General features: G+C 38.4%; 1 protein-coding gene across 2 annotated transcripts in view; it reads right to left on the bottom strand.

The window, feature by feature from the left end:
- The window catches only part of CCBE1 (collagen and calcium binding EGF domains 1), a 203,781-nt gene that overhangs the window by 16,841 nt on the left and 173,033 nt on the right, over positions 1-13,907 (bottom strand). Inside the window, exons 4-6 of one of the 2 annotated variants that reach the window (XM_058170365.1) lie at positions 11,294-11,428; positions 8,299-8,436; positions 727-830 (exon numbers count right to left, since the gene is read on the bottom strand). In XM_058170365.1, coding sequence (XP_058026348.1) covers positions 727-830; positions 8,299-8,436; positions 11,294-11,428 — 377 coding nt within the window. Of the gene's footprint in view, positions 1-726; positions 834-8,298; positions 8,437-11,293; positions 11,429-13,907 lie in introns of both variants that reach the window. The other variant, XM_058170364.1, reaches the window with a different exon arrangement.

Here is a 13,907-nt window from a genome sequence, read left to right as displayed (position 1 = left end):
TTCCCTGCAACAGCATGGGAAATGGTTCAGAGAGCATGATAAACATTCTCATTAAAAAAAAAAAATCAATGATAACAAATCAGTTTGACCTGCTGGGGCCCCATGACATGCTCCTTTCAAAGTGGGAAGTATGAGCACACATTTAAGTGACTTTTTAAAAGCAGCCATTCAAATGAAAGAGCTCCTTTAAACGGTGTAGTTCTCTCCCAAACCTGATCAAGTAGGCCATCTGCCTTTTAGAACAGGGGTCTCCAAACTTGGCAACTTTAAAGACTTATGGGACTTGCTCTTTGGGTAATTTGTTGAAGTCCACAAATCTTAAAATTGCTGGGTTTGGTGACCCCTGTTTTAGAAAAACGTCAAGTGAAATGGCAATGGATGAGACAGTTAGAACAATTAACCAGTGGAATAGCTTGCCTCCAGAAATTGTGGATGCTCCAACACTGGAAGATGTTGGACAACCATTTGTCTGAAATGGTATAAGGTTTCCTGCCTGAGCAGGGGGTTGGACTAGAAGACCTCCAAGGTCCCTTCCAACTCTGTTCTGTTCTGTTCTGTTCTGTTCTGTTCTATTCTATTCTATTCTATTCTAAAATGGATGATGTATCTCCAAAAAAACATACTGAATCCTATTCAAGCAATTAAATTCACCTGCCAATTTTTCCCCTTATTCAACCCCTGAGATTTCAACATTTGTGGCAGAAGGGATGTATTTCATAAATGTACCTTTTGTTTCAGTTGCAATACCGTCTGTTTGATCTGGTGGAATTCTCGGCAGGAGGCACAACAAGCCCCTGGTTTCACCACATTGTCCACCTTCTCCGAAAAGCCTGCTTTAAAAGAAAAAGAAAGAAAGAAAGAAAGAAAGAAAGAAAGAAAGAAAGAAAGAAAGAAAGAAAGTGGGAGGGAAGGAGAAGCAAGGCCCGGTATTTCAGTACAACCTTTTTCTTCTTTTCTGAATAGAGATGAGACTAGGAAGAGGCAGGAAGATGCCAAAGGAAGCTGTGCACCGAGGTACTTTTTAAAAAGTTCCTTCTTGATCACTCCGTGAGAAGAAGAGGTGCCCTCTGTTTTAACAGCTTTTCCTGTGAATCCTCACAAATGCCTGGAGAGCTGCAAAAAAAGTCTTAGCAGCAGCTGTTTCCAGTTAGCAGCTCTCAATGCCTCTTAGAAAACTTCTTTTATATCTTAAGAGAAGGGGGGGGGAAGGGGGGGGGAAGGGTGTACTACTCCACTTTTATCTAAGTCTTTATTGTAAAAATGTAAAATGTAAAAGACCCACAGTGATTTATCAGCTCCCATTAAGAGGGCAAATTTCAGACCCCATAAACTGTGACACAGTAACCTGTGCAAAGAGAATGGCCTGAAGTTTGCACAAATGCAAACCTTATTGTCACTAATGTGCAAATGAGACTCCTGGAGTAGAGATACAGGGCAATGGTTGAGAGTAAAAAAGGGAATTCTACAATCACTCTGACGTTATTTATTTATTTAGTCAAGCATGTATAAGATAACAGATATAAGTATAAACATGATTATGAATACATGAAATAGATACAAATAAAAGGGGACATTAGGACAGGGACGGTAGGCACACTGGTACGCTTATGCATGCCCCTGAAAGACCTCTTAGGAATGGGGTGAGGTCAACAGTAGACAGTCTAAGGTTAAAGTTTTGGGGGTTTGGGGAAGAAACCACAGAGTCAGGTAATGCATTCCAGGCATTGACCACTCTGTTACTGAAGTCATATTTTCTGTAATTGAGTTTGGAGAGGTTTACCATCAGTTTGTCTCTATTGTGTGTTCGTGTATTGTTGCGGTTGAAGCTGAAGTAGTCATTGACAGGTAGGACATTGTAGCAGATTATTTTATGTACTACACTTAGGTCAGACTGAAGACAGCAAAGTTCTAAGTTGTCTAAGCCCAAAATTTCAAGCCTGGTGGTATAAGGTATTCTACTGCGAGCAGAGGAGTGGAGGACTCTTCTCGTGAAATATCTCTGGACTCGCTCAATTATCAATGTGATTATTAATAATTATCAATATGTATCAAGTCCTTTCTAATGTGGAAAAAAAATAGATAAGCATTTTCTGTCCTAAGAGACATTTTTGTTCTGCTCACTCCCCCCATAACTGATGCATCTTCAGCAATTGTGCTATTTACAATTTTGTTTAAATGATTTGGCACAACTGTGTCGCCGCAAACTTAAGACTTATTTGTTTCGTCTTGCTGGACTGGCTTGAATTTTAATTTCAATTTTTAGCTGATTTTATGGGGTTTTAATTTTATATTAATTTTTAGTGTTACTTGTATTTTAATATTAGGCCAAATTTAGTAAGTTTTTTAATGTTTGTTTTTAATATTGTATGTATTGCTTTATTTTTATTCTGGCTGTAAACCGCCCTGAGTCCTTCGGGAGAAGGGCGGTATACAAATTAAAATATTATTATTATTATTATTATCATGCCCAGAAAATTATTTTTAAGATTTCACAAGCTTCACAAAAAAATAAATAAATAAAGATTCAATAGAAAATGAATTAAAGCTTTTTCTTTCTATTTGGAGAAGCAAGAAAAAATCAAGTCTACTTCCTGACTCTTTCCAGTATGAATAAATTCATATTGAAAGTATGAAAAATGGTAAAATATCAAAGCTTCATGGTTTTCCTATAGACTGATATAAAAAATTTTAACTTTTTTTTTCAAAATATCTGAATTTGATATATCATCAGCTTTTCTTAATAACTTTTACATGGCAATGTTACCAAACTAGATAAAAATAAAACTTTTTGTCCTAAAAGAACAAGTTTTTGCTCTGTCCCATCCCCCCAGCAGGGATGGGCTGCTGGGGGTTCGCAGGGGTTCGAGAGAAACTCTAGCTAAAATTCTAGTTCGCAGAACCCCCAAATCCCACTCCTGGCTGGCCCAACCCACCCCGCCCCTCCCAGGAGTACACAGAGGCTCAGGGAGGGTGAAAAACGGGCCTACTGGAAGTTTGGCAAGGCCAGAAACAGGCCCAGAGGGCCTCCAGAGTCTGGGGAGGGCAAACCCCCCCCATCATGGTGCAGAAGGCCAATTAGGCCACGCCCACTCAACAACCCCTTGCTAAAATTTTTGAGGCCCACCCCTGCCTCCCAGTACTTATGCATCTTCAGCAATTGTGCTAATTAATGTTGGTATCTATTTGGATGCATTCTACTGTAACAACTATATAACAATATAAAGTAGAAATGTATGATGCATTAACTATTAAAAAGAAATACAGACGAATTGCTGATGGAATTGGGTCACATGTGAATTATAACTATTGACAACATCTGCTTATTTTGCATCCAGTGGCAAAAAAAAGTGACTATAAACCCTCTAAATGAACAAGCCATTTGCATATTTTGTTTTTAAAAAATCATGACAGGGTAGAAGGGAAAAGGAAAACTTATCTCAGATGGTTTGAACTCTTGCTTCACTTCTTACCTTTTCCAACTCAGAATTGCTTTTATGCTTTAAAGTCAGTTTCCTTAAATTGAAAGGATTAGAAACTTGATTTTTTTTAACAAAAGATAAAAGCTGACATCTTACAGATGTTGAGTTCTGGCTCCATGATCAAGGTATTTAAAATAACAGTTTGTGAATGCAGTAATGGAAAATATGCAGCCTTCCTATATAGGCTCAATAAAAGATGCAGATAGATCCTTCGATCAATTTCAGGCCAGCTGTTCTCTCCAATAATGTTGAGTTAATGGCATCTTAATCCTGACTAAGTGTAAAAACATGGGAATCTGGAAGTTATAATGAGCTGTGATGGCACAGTGGTGAGAATGCAGTATTGCAGGCTAATTCACTGCTCACTGCCAGCAGTTCAATTCTCACTGACTCAAAGTTGACTCAACCTTCCATCCTTCTGAGATCAGTAAAACAAGGACCCAGACTGTAGGGGGCAATATGCTGACACTTTAAACACTCAGGAGAGTGCTGTATAAAGCACTATGGAGCAGTATATAAGTTTAAGTGCTATTGCTATAAGCCCAGCACATTTAGAAGGTACCAGTTGAAGAGCCAGGACTGTAGGATTACAGGTATTCATTGTCCTCTCCAAAATGTTTTCCTAGAGAGATAAGCTATTGACCAACACAACTAACCTGTTTCTAAACTTCCATGCATAATGATAATTTGCAGAAAACTGAGCACTGAGATTTTTAGGGGTACTTAATTCTACAGCACACTTTATAGAAGAGTGGAAAAAAAGCAAACTGAATTATAGAGTAGCTTTTTAACTTTTAAGATATGTCTTCTCTAATGTGATAACTACAATTATTATTCCGACAATATAAAAGATGATATTATAGATCGGCAAAGTTGTTTTCTTTTCTTTTCCTGAAAGCAAAGTTTCTGCTCAGAGAATAGACTAGACCAGACCAGAACAGAACAGATCTTACTGTGGAAATATTTCTATTTAATGGTTCCACTTTAGCATGCCATATTCTTTTCTTCAGGGAATATTGGGTGTTTTGCTATATGTTAACCATTAGTTTGAATTTGTATGACATGCTAGTGTGGAGTTAGGAAGACTTAATAGCAAAAAAGAATCACAGGTTGTTAGTTATGTTGTTTTATCCACAATCTTATCTGTGGCTTGGTTTGGATGATACAGTAAATATACTGTAGTAAGTCAAACTAAATGACTTAATGGGTAAATACTATTTGTAGTGCTGTACATAGCAAAATGTGAAGACACCCAAAAGATATGTTCATAGTGACTAACTATGAAAATACCACCATTGCACATTTGCATCCCAACCTCTGATTTAAATTAAATAAATCATAATACCGGTATTTGCACAGTGATGATATCACATGTACTTCATCATCAGTCCTTCTGGTCTCTCCCAAGGGTGCCCGTGGAAATTTGTGTGCTATCATAAGAAGTTGCATCCTTTGATGTCAACTTGTACCTCCATTCTAGTTAGGAAGCTGATGAATCAGGTTGCTGAGGCTGCTAAGTGAATTCTGTTTGGTGAAGGGCAATAAATTACACATCCTAAGCCTTGAAACCTAAATCTTGTCTCATTTATTTTGGCAGTTGCTGCCAGAAAGTAGTTTGTAATGCATTCTTGTTCATGGGAGGTGATTAAATATGTCATCTGTCTTGTATTAGTTACACTGTGCCTTCATTTGATGATTAGCTGTGCTTTATTGTCTGGGTAATATGGGAGAAGATTCCTCATGTCACAAAGATGTGGTTTCTTGCTCTGCAAAAGTTGAAAATATTTCTGAAGCCCAAGAGAGGCAAACAGCCTTAATTCTATAAACATGAATTTATTGTTAAGTTCTTCCTGGATGGAGTAAGATTGCAATAGGTAGATGTTCTTAATAGGTTATCAATAATGCAAATTGTTTATAGTGTTCTAAAAGGTAGATACTTAGATCTACCACTAGGTGGTACTCAAAGTAGAGTGTTCCAAACAATAATGATCAACTGGAGGGAACTATATTTTTATACTAACCATGTGCTGGTCTGAAATTCCAGCTACAAACAATTAATAATTTATTGTTTTGTTTTATTCAGTTTATTCCATGTGTGCTGCCTCAGCTTATTCTTGGTTTCTAACCCTGAAGTGCTTCTACGTGAAGTTTTAATGACCAAACTACCTCAGCTCATAGAAAATCCAGATGATGTTTATTTATTATTTTATTTTATTTATTTATTTTGTCGAGTACATATTAAATAATATATATAAGTCTACGCATGAAATAACCATACGAATTGGATACAATCAAAGGGAACATTAGGACAGGAACGGTAGGCACGCTGGTGCTCTTATGCACGTCCCTTACAGACCTCTTAGGAATGGGGTGAGGTCAACAGTAGATAGTTTTTGGTTAAAGCTTTGGGGATTTTGGGAAGAGACCACAGAATCCGGTAGTGCACTCCAGGAATTAACAACTCTGTTGCTGAAGTCATATTTTCTGCAATCGAGTTTGGAACGGTTCCTTGTCCACTTTCTTCAACCATTTTTTTTCCCTATCCAAATAAATTCCATTAAGGATGAAAAGATGTACTGTGCTGAAAACTACAGGAATTTCAGCAGGGTGGTACTTCAAGTCTTTCCTTCAAGGTGAGGTGAGAACAAAAATGCCGGAGATGTTTCAGTTTTGAAGCAGAGCCTCAAACAGATCACTGCCCCTCGCTGTAGGTTATGCTGACTTGTTCAGCTGCTTACAGCTTTGGACCTGATTTGTCTCCCTGTAACTTTTTTGAGAATTTGTCCTTCTTTTTGTTTCATTGGTAATGATATTTAGCCATCATGCTACTCCTTAAACTACTTGGTCTTCCTTTGGTGCTTGAAGATTAGACTGGACTTGACTTGAGAAATATTGTAGCTTTTAAAATATAAGTTTATTTACATTTGATGATTTACTAAATGGGGTCCTTGATGCATTCTGAGCTTGGAGCGTCAAGGATCCCTCAGTTTAACCCTGAACTACAAATATTCTCTTTGGTTGGCAATTTACTATGTCTCAGATGAAATGAAGAATACTTTGTGAATACTGGTTTTTTAGTATGTTATTAGCATTTTAAGATATTTTATAGACCGGTGTTGTTTGTTTAAAATTAAAGAGAGGTGGCTTTAATGTTATTATTTCCATACTAAAAGAAAGTTGGGTTTCAAGCTTGGCAGTTTTATGACAAGTGGACTTCAGCAGTCAGAATTCCTAAGCCATGTTGACTTTTAGGTACAGGATAAAAGGCTTTAAGCTGCATTGCTCACCACCTCAGATATCTTTTGTGAGATAGGCAACTACACAAATACGATGAATAAAATAAATATGCAAAAACACACCACTTTTGATAGATCTTTAATTATTTAACGCCTCTTATTGTTATATTTTCACCTGTGTTTTTATGGTGTTTTAATATTGTTTTCTTGGCCACCTTGATTGCTCCCCCAACTGGGAGGGGTGAGGTAGAGACCTAGCCATCAAACAATGAATCCTTATCATCAGAGGATTTAAGCAGAGCAACAGGATTCTTTATTCGTTGTAGTCAGTTGTGAAATCCAATTTTTTTTACTACCGGTTCTGTGGGCGTGGCATAGCTTGGTGGGCATGGCTTAGTGGGCGTGGCAGAGGAAGGATACTGCAAAATTTCCATTCCCACCCCACTCCAGGGGAAGGATACTGCAAAATCCCCATTCCCTTTCCACTCCTGTGGAAAGGATATTGCAAGATCTCCATTCCCACCCCACTGGGGCCAGCCAGAGATGGAATTTGCCGGTTCTCCGAACTACTCAAAATTCTGCTACCGGTTCTCCAAAGCCTGTCAGAACCTGCTGGATTTCACCCGATTGTAGTATTTGCTCTTTATTATGATTAGCAGAATCAGAGTAAAATTTAATAGGTAAACAAATTAGAGGGTAATAGTTCAATGGCAGGACAGCGTTCTTTGCTTGTAGAGGTCCTAGTCAGCATAGTTAAAATGATTATAACATCTAAATTGCAACCAGCAAGAATGAAGAATGCTGAATGACAAAGGCCCCCTACTTGGACTTTATATGGGCCAATATTACCTGCATATTCACATGATTTATGTTTTTTAAATTGTGCGTTATTTTCTCTACTTTAATGAAAGGTTTGTACCATAGAAGGAATAGCAAAGAGAGTGTGAATTATAGCTTTGCAATGAAAATAATCAGCAATTTTGAGAACTGAAAAATTGCAGTATGAGACTTTGGACTGTCAAACGTTCATCTCCAAAATTTCAATTATAATTTGTTTCTCTTTGATCATGTGACTTGCTAAGTAAAGTGTTGAAAGGACTACAATACTTGACATGAAAAAAAAAAGATAAATACTAGATGGCAGCAGAATTAAAGTGTTTTTTTAAAATCGCTCTTTGTTGCCAGGTAGTGTTTGTCTATACTTTCCTAACTGGATGTCCTCCAGATGTATCTTCTGTTCCTATAATCCATGGTAGCTAGGGATGACTCATGATGACCATTGATTAACAGAATTTAAGTCCAGCACATCTGGAGAAAATCAAGTTGTGGAAGGCAAGTTGTGTTACTTTATAGTGAATCCCTCAAGAACAAGGGTACAGAATTGTAGACTTATAAGACTTACTGAACTACTTCTCCCAACATCCTTTGCATGGTCATGTTGGTGAAGAATATTAAGAATAATCTTAATAAAACATTATTTGGAGCATGGTCAATTGGTCTGAAGCTTACATGAAATTTACCTGAACAACCTTTATGTCTGCAAAGAACTGGCCTAGTGTAATTTAGATGACTTGATATAATACCTTTATCTCCTTTGGTGCATATTTTCCCATCATCCTCACGTATGTATCCTTCGTGACAGTCACACCGATAGCTACCAAGAGTATTTACACAGATGTGAGGGCAGAGAGGCTCAGTGCTTGTGGTACATTCATCAACATCTGAAAGGAAACATATGTAAGCACTGAGGAAATGAAATGATCAAAAGTAAATATAACATACATATAACTTTGTGTTCGTTGTACTGAATTTGGAGAGGAACTGTAGCTCAGGAGAGAAGACATATGTTCTGCATAGGAAAGTTCTGGGTTATTTTCCACTACACATTATCAAATCAGGTGTCCTTCCAATATCCTATAAAAGAATTTGCAGATAACACCAAACTGGCAGGAATAGCCACCACTCCAAAAGATAGGCTCAAGATACAGAAAGATCTTGATAGACTTGAACATTGGGTGCTATCTAACAAAATGAAATTCAAAGGTGAAAAAAAGAAAGGTTCTGTATTTAGGCAAGAAAAACAAAATGCACAAGTACAGTATATGTGGTACCTTGCTCAATAGTAATAACTATAAGAGAGATCTCCTAATGGACAATCATTTAAATACAAGCCAGCAGTGTGCAGCAGCTGCCAAAAAAGCCAACACAGTTCTAGGCTGCATAAGCAGAGGGATAGAATCAAGATCTCATGAAGTGTTAATACCACTTTATAATGCCTTGGTAAGGCCACACTTGGAATACTGCATTCAATTTTGGTTGCCACGATGTAAAAAAGATGTGGAGACTCTGGAAAGAGTGCAGAGAAGAGCAACAAAGATGATTAAGGGACTGGAGACTAAAACATATGACGAACGGTTGCAGGAACTGGGTATGTCTAGTTTAATGAAAAGAAGGACCAGGGGAGACATGATAGCACTCTTCCAATTTCTCAGAAGCTGCCCAAAGAAGAGGGAGTCAAGCTATTCTCCAAAGCCCCTGAAGGCAGGACAAGAAGCAATGGGTGGAAACTAATCAAGGAGAGAAGCAACCTAGAACTAAGGAGAAATTTCCTGACAGTTAGAACAGTTAATAATAATAATAATAATAATAATAATAATAATAATAATAATAATAATAATAATAATAATAATAACAACAACAACAACAACAACAACAACAACAACAACAACAACAACAACAATAATAATATTTTAATTTGTATACCGCCCTTCTCCCGAAGGACTCAGGGCTGTGAACAGGCAGGTAAAATACAAATATACACACTAATTAAAACAACCCTTAAAAAATTGATTAAATTAGCCCAAATACTAAAATAACCAAATAATCAGTGGAACAACTTGCCTCCAGAGTCCAGAAGTTGTGAATGCTCCAACACTGGAAGTTTTTAAGAAGATGTTGGATAACCATTTGTCTGAAGTGGTGTAGGGTTTCCTGACTAAGCAGGAGGTTGGACTAGAAGACCTCCAAGGTCCCTTCCAACTCTTGTCTATTCTATTCTATTCTGTTCTGTTCTGTTCTGTTCTGTTCTGTTCTGTTCTATTCTATTCTATTCTGTAACTGATCTTGGGGAAGGCATTTTGGAAGGGAGGAAGGAAGGAGAAAGTGATTTAGAAGGGACTTGGAAAAGCAATTCACAATAAAGGCATTGAAAGAAGCATGATAAAGCAATTCAAAATAACCTCAACTTGATTTTATTTAATATACGATGGGAGAGAGGGAAACTTGGCTATGCTTTTAAGATTCTATTACTCTACTCTTCAACAATAAAGTAACATTCCTGGAATCCCTGCAGTGTCTGTTTCTTGACCTGGGCAACCATATTGTCATTGAACACATCTGAAGGTTATCAAGTTAGGTAAAACTGTAATACATAATAGGAATGTTAATTTTTTTTGGAAAACGATAGAAAAGAGGTGCTTTCGAATGCACAGTACTGCAACCTCAGTGGGCAGAAAACAAAAAGGAATTCTTGCACAATTTTGCATGTATATTTGTGAAACCGCAATCTGAAATGCCAGAACATTTGGAAAAGAACAGGAAATTCCAAAAGTAATCATGTTCCTGACACAAGCCTTTTATTTTCAACTGAAAACAAATATGCAATGAGAAATTGTACTGAGTTTTCACCTAATAAACAAGATATCAAGAAGAGCGAGAGCTCAGGATGTTCTTATTGAAAGGCCAAAGGACAAAATAGCATATAATAGAAAAAAGAGAGATGGCGTTTCTCCAATTCCACAAACAGAACTGAGCTAGACTGTCACCTGGATTTTTTTAAAAAAATCTTTTTGATGTTATGACCCTTGGTTCCTGGCACACCGGACCTTGCTCACCTACCGGGATGGGTTGGTATGGAAAGGCAGTAAATTGTATGTGCCCCATTCCCTGAGGCCACAGGTGCTACAGAGGTGCCACGATGTGAAACAGGCAGGCCCACTCCATCATGTGACCAGGAGATGCTTGGAGGCTAAATGGTTTAGCCAACTTCCATGCCGACGGCAAACCACGGCAGGGCACAAAATAGGCCTGAGGTGTTTCAGGGCTTTGCAATCGCGCAGACCGGGCAGCCTCCCTGCTGCACAGCTGATCCCCGGCTCACCCTCCGCTGATCAGCTGATCCTTAGCGGTTGTTGGCATGCTGCTGCAGCCCCTCCTACACCCCCCCCCATCACTGGTGCTCCGTCCCACCCTGGTATGGCAAACCCCGGGCTTCAGAGTTTGACACCTACTTTATGCACCAGAGGTAGCAGATTTATTTACAGAATGCAGAACACAATCCACAGCACGCTGTCCTACAACACAGGATCTTCAGAAAGAGTTTCCAGACATATCTGCAATAGTTGCCTCACTGTATCTTTTGATAGAACAACTGTCCCTACTCAGAAATGTATAAAGTTAAGAAATTCACACTCACGTGTATGGAGAGGCACGAAAACAGCATTTTGAACAGTTACATTATTATAAAACGAAGGGCTGTTAGTTCTATTATGTATTTCAACTGCAGTTCTTTGCACCCACCTAAGCAATAGGGTTTTTCTCGGTTCCTGTGTCTTTCACGGTCATACCGATAACCAGGATAGCACGTACATAAGACTCGACCAAAGTTGTCGGTGCACTGCTGTTCACAAGGAGCATCTGCACAAACGTCATAGTCTAAAGAGAGAATATGACTGAAGTTAGCAGCTGTCCCAAACTGCAAGAGCAATGGAATGTTAATATGCGTTTTATCTTTATGTGTTAATGTAGATCTACTCAACGTTACTCATCATGGAAGGGTAGCAAACCACTGCCCACGATAAAGGGCTATCTAAATAAACAGAAAAAGACAAATACTATTTTTCAATTGCACCCTGTTTTTTGAAGAACTTTTCTGAAGAAGTTACCTCTGAAGAATTTATCTGTGTGAAAGTCATGTGCATAAGTAAAAATGGGAAATTATGAGCTGGAGAAGATCAATAATTGCATCTAGCTTAGTCCAAAGATCATCCTAGAAAGTCTTATCATGGAATAAATTAGGAACCAGAGTAAAAAATAAACTGGGAGACAATTCAAAAGCAGAGTACCAATCTCCTTAAAGAGGAAATTGTTAAATCATCATCATCATCAACAACCATTCGGTTGTGTCTAACCCTTGGCCACCCTATGATTCAGCTTGCTCCATGCCCCTCTGTCTTACGCTGCGTCCTTCAGATCCATTCTTTTTAATGTCCAGCCAGCGGGCGCTAAGGCAGTCCCTTCTCCTTTTTCCACTGATCACTCCCAGCATGATTGACTTTTCAAATGAGTCGGCTCTCACGACATGACCAAAGTATAACAGCCTCTGTTGCGCGATCTTGGCTTCAAGTTATATTTTTGGTGAGGTGTTAAATCAAAAAGTACTACTTACGTTGACATGTGGTTGCAAAAAAAAAAAAATGGCCATTAAGTGTGAAAGCAATACTGAATTTGAAAGTTACTCAAAGAAGCTTGGACTGACAAATGCTTAATATAAAGAGGCAAGGCAAGACATATACAGATACACCAAAGCTGGGACTAGAAGATAGAAGAAAGGGGTGGCCTCATGATAATAGATTTGCGCAGATAACAACAATCCTCATTAGTAATAATTCACTTTAAAAGAGCCAGAAAATAACCAAAGAAATAATGTCCAAATAATATAACTTATCAAAGGGGTAACTGGTGATTTGTAACATATCACAACAGTTGGAAAGCAGCTGAAGTGGTCTTCATCCTACAGTGGGCTGATTTGGGCTGAGAATGAATGAATGAATGAATGAATGAATGAATGAATGAATTTATTGATGGTTGTGAGGAAACGCATCATATTGTTGACATGCTGTTATAAGTGAGGGGGTACTTGGTGCTCTTTGAGCTTGCTTGTTTTCTTGCACACGTTTCATTACCCTAACTAGGTAACATCATCAGTGCCAGTAAGGAATCCTGTTTGCTGTCAGTTTATATCCTGGTGTTTTGACTGCCTGTGTGGATGGTCTTAGGGATTTTTTGGATGGGCTGTTTACTGATGACTCTTTTGCAGTTTCTTGATTGGAGTACTGCTTACTTGATTTTTGGTCTGAAGTTAACCTTGGAGTTAATCTATGCAGATCTGAGTGCTGATTACTAGTGGAGAAGTGCTGGTTGGGTTGGTTGTCACTTTTGCATAAAGACTATAGATGTTGTGCAGGGGTGAAATCTACTTACCTTCCTTACCGGTTTAGAAATGCACGCACCGCACGCTTGCTTTGCTCAGATGCATCACATGTGCGCGCAGACCTTCTGTGCATGCGCAAAACCTTCTGTGTATGCACAGAAAGTAAAAAACACATTACTTCCTGGTTAAAACCAGGTGGGTGGAGCTTTGCTCCACCATCGCTACCGGATCGCCAAACTACCAGCCACGACCGCTTCCGGTCCGATCCGGTAGCATTTCATCCCTGTCTATGTGTCTATTGATGGCTGATTTGTGAGAGTGCCAGGCTTCTAGAAATACTGTTATATGTTCATGAATGTATACTCTGTTCAATAAGAATTAGCTTAAAAAACAACTAATCCCAAATACCAGGAATTAGTTATTGGAAGCAGTTATGTTCCTGCACCTTTGGACAGCTTCTTCTACGGTAGTAAAATAAATTCATTGACTGCTGCTTTCAAGGACAGGAAATCTCAAAGCACACTGTTGTAATTATGTATAGCATGCAACACATAACTAAATGGAAAAGAGGAAGAATCATTGTTATTATGCCAATAAGTACTTCCAAAAATGTCTAGTTCATACCAAAATTGATTGAAATGTGGGGCATCTTTCTTTGCTCAACCATCAGAAAGAGTTGCAGAAGAGAACCACTGATGAGATTCGGAGGAATTAATAACGTTTTCCATTGAGGATTGTAACCCCATTTTCTCATTTATCTCACAAAAAGGTTATTTTGATGTGTGCATCCAAAGCTGATTTGAAATCGTAAACTATACTTGGTTTCCAACTGGTGGTAAGTGTGTAAGCGGATGATGTAATGTGTCGAATCTATTTGAATTATAACCAGAGTTTCTCATTTGGTTCAAAGTTTTTACCAATTTCATAAGTCAGCACAGACTGCATAGTCCTCAAGGCAGGAGTGAAATGCTCCCGGTTTGG

Source organism: Ahaetulla prasina, chromosome 2 (assembly GCF_028640845.1).
Source record: "Ahaetulla prasina isolate Xishuangbanna chromosome 2, ASM2864084v1, whole genome shotgun sequence".
Lineage (NCBI taxonomy): Eukaryota > Metazoa > Chordata > Lepidosauria > Squamata > Colubridae > Ahaetulla > Ahaetulla prasina.
The sequence above is the reverse complement of the archived record's forward strand: the minus strand, read 5'-3'. Positions and strand labels throughout refer to the sequence as shown.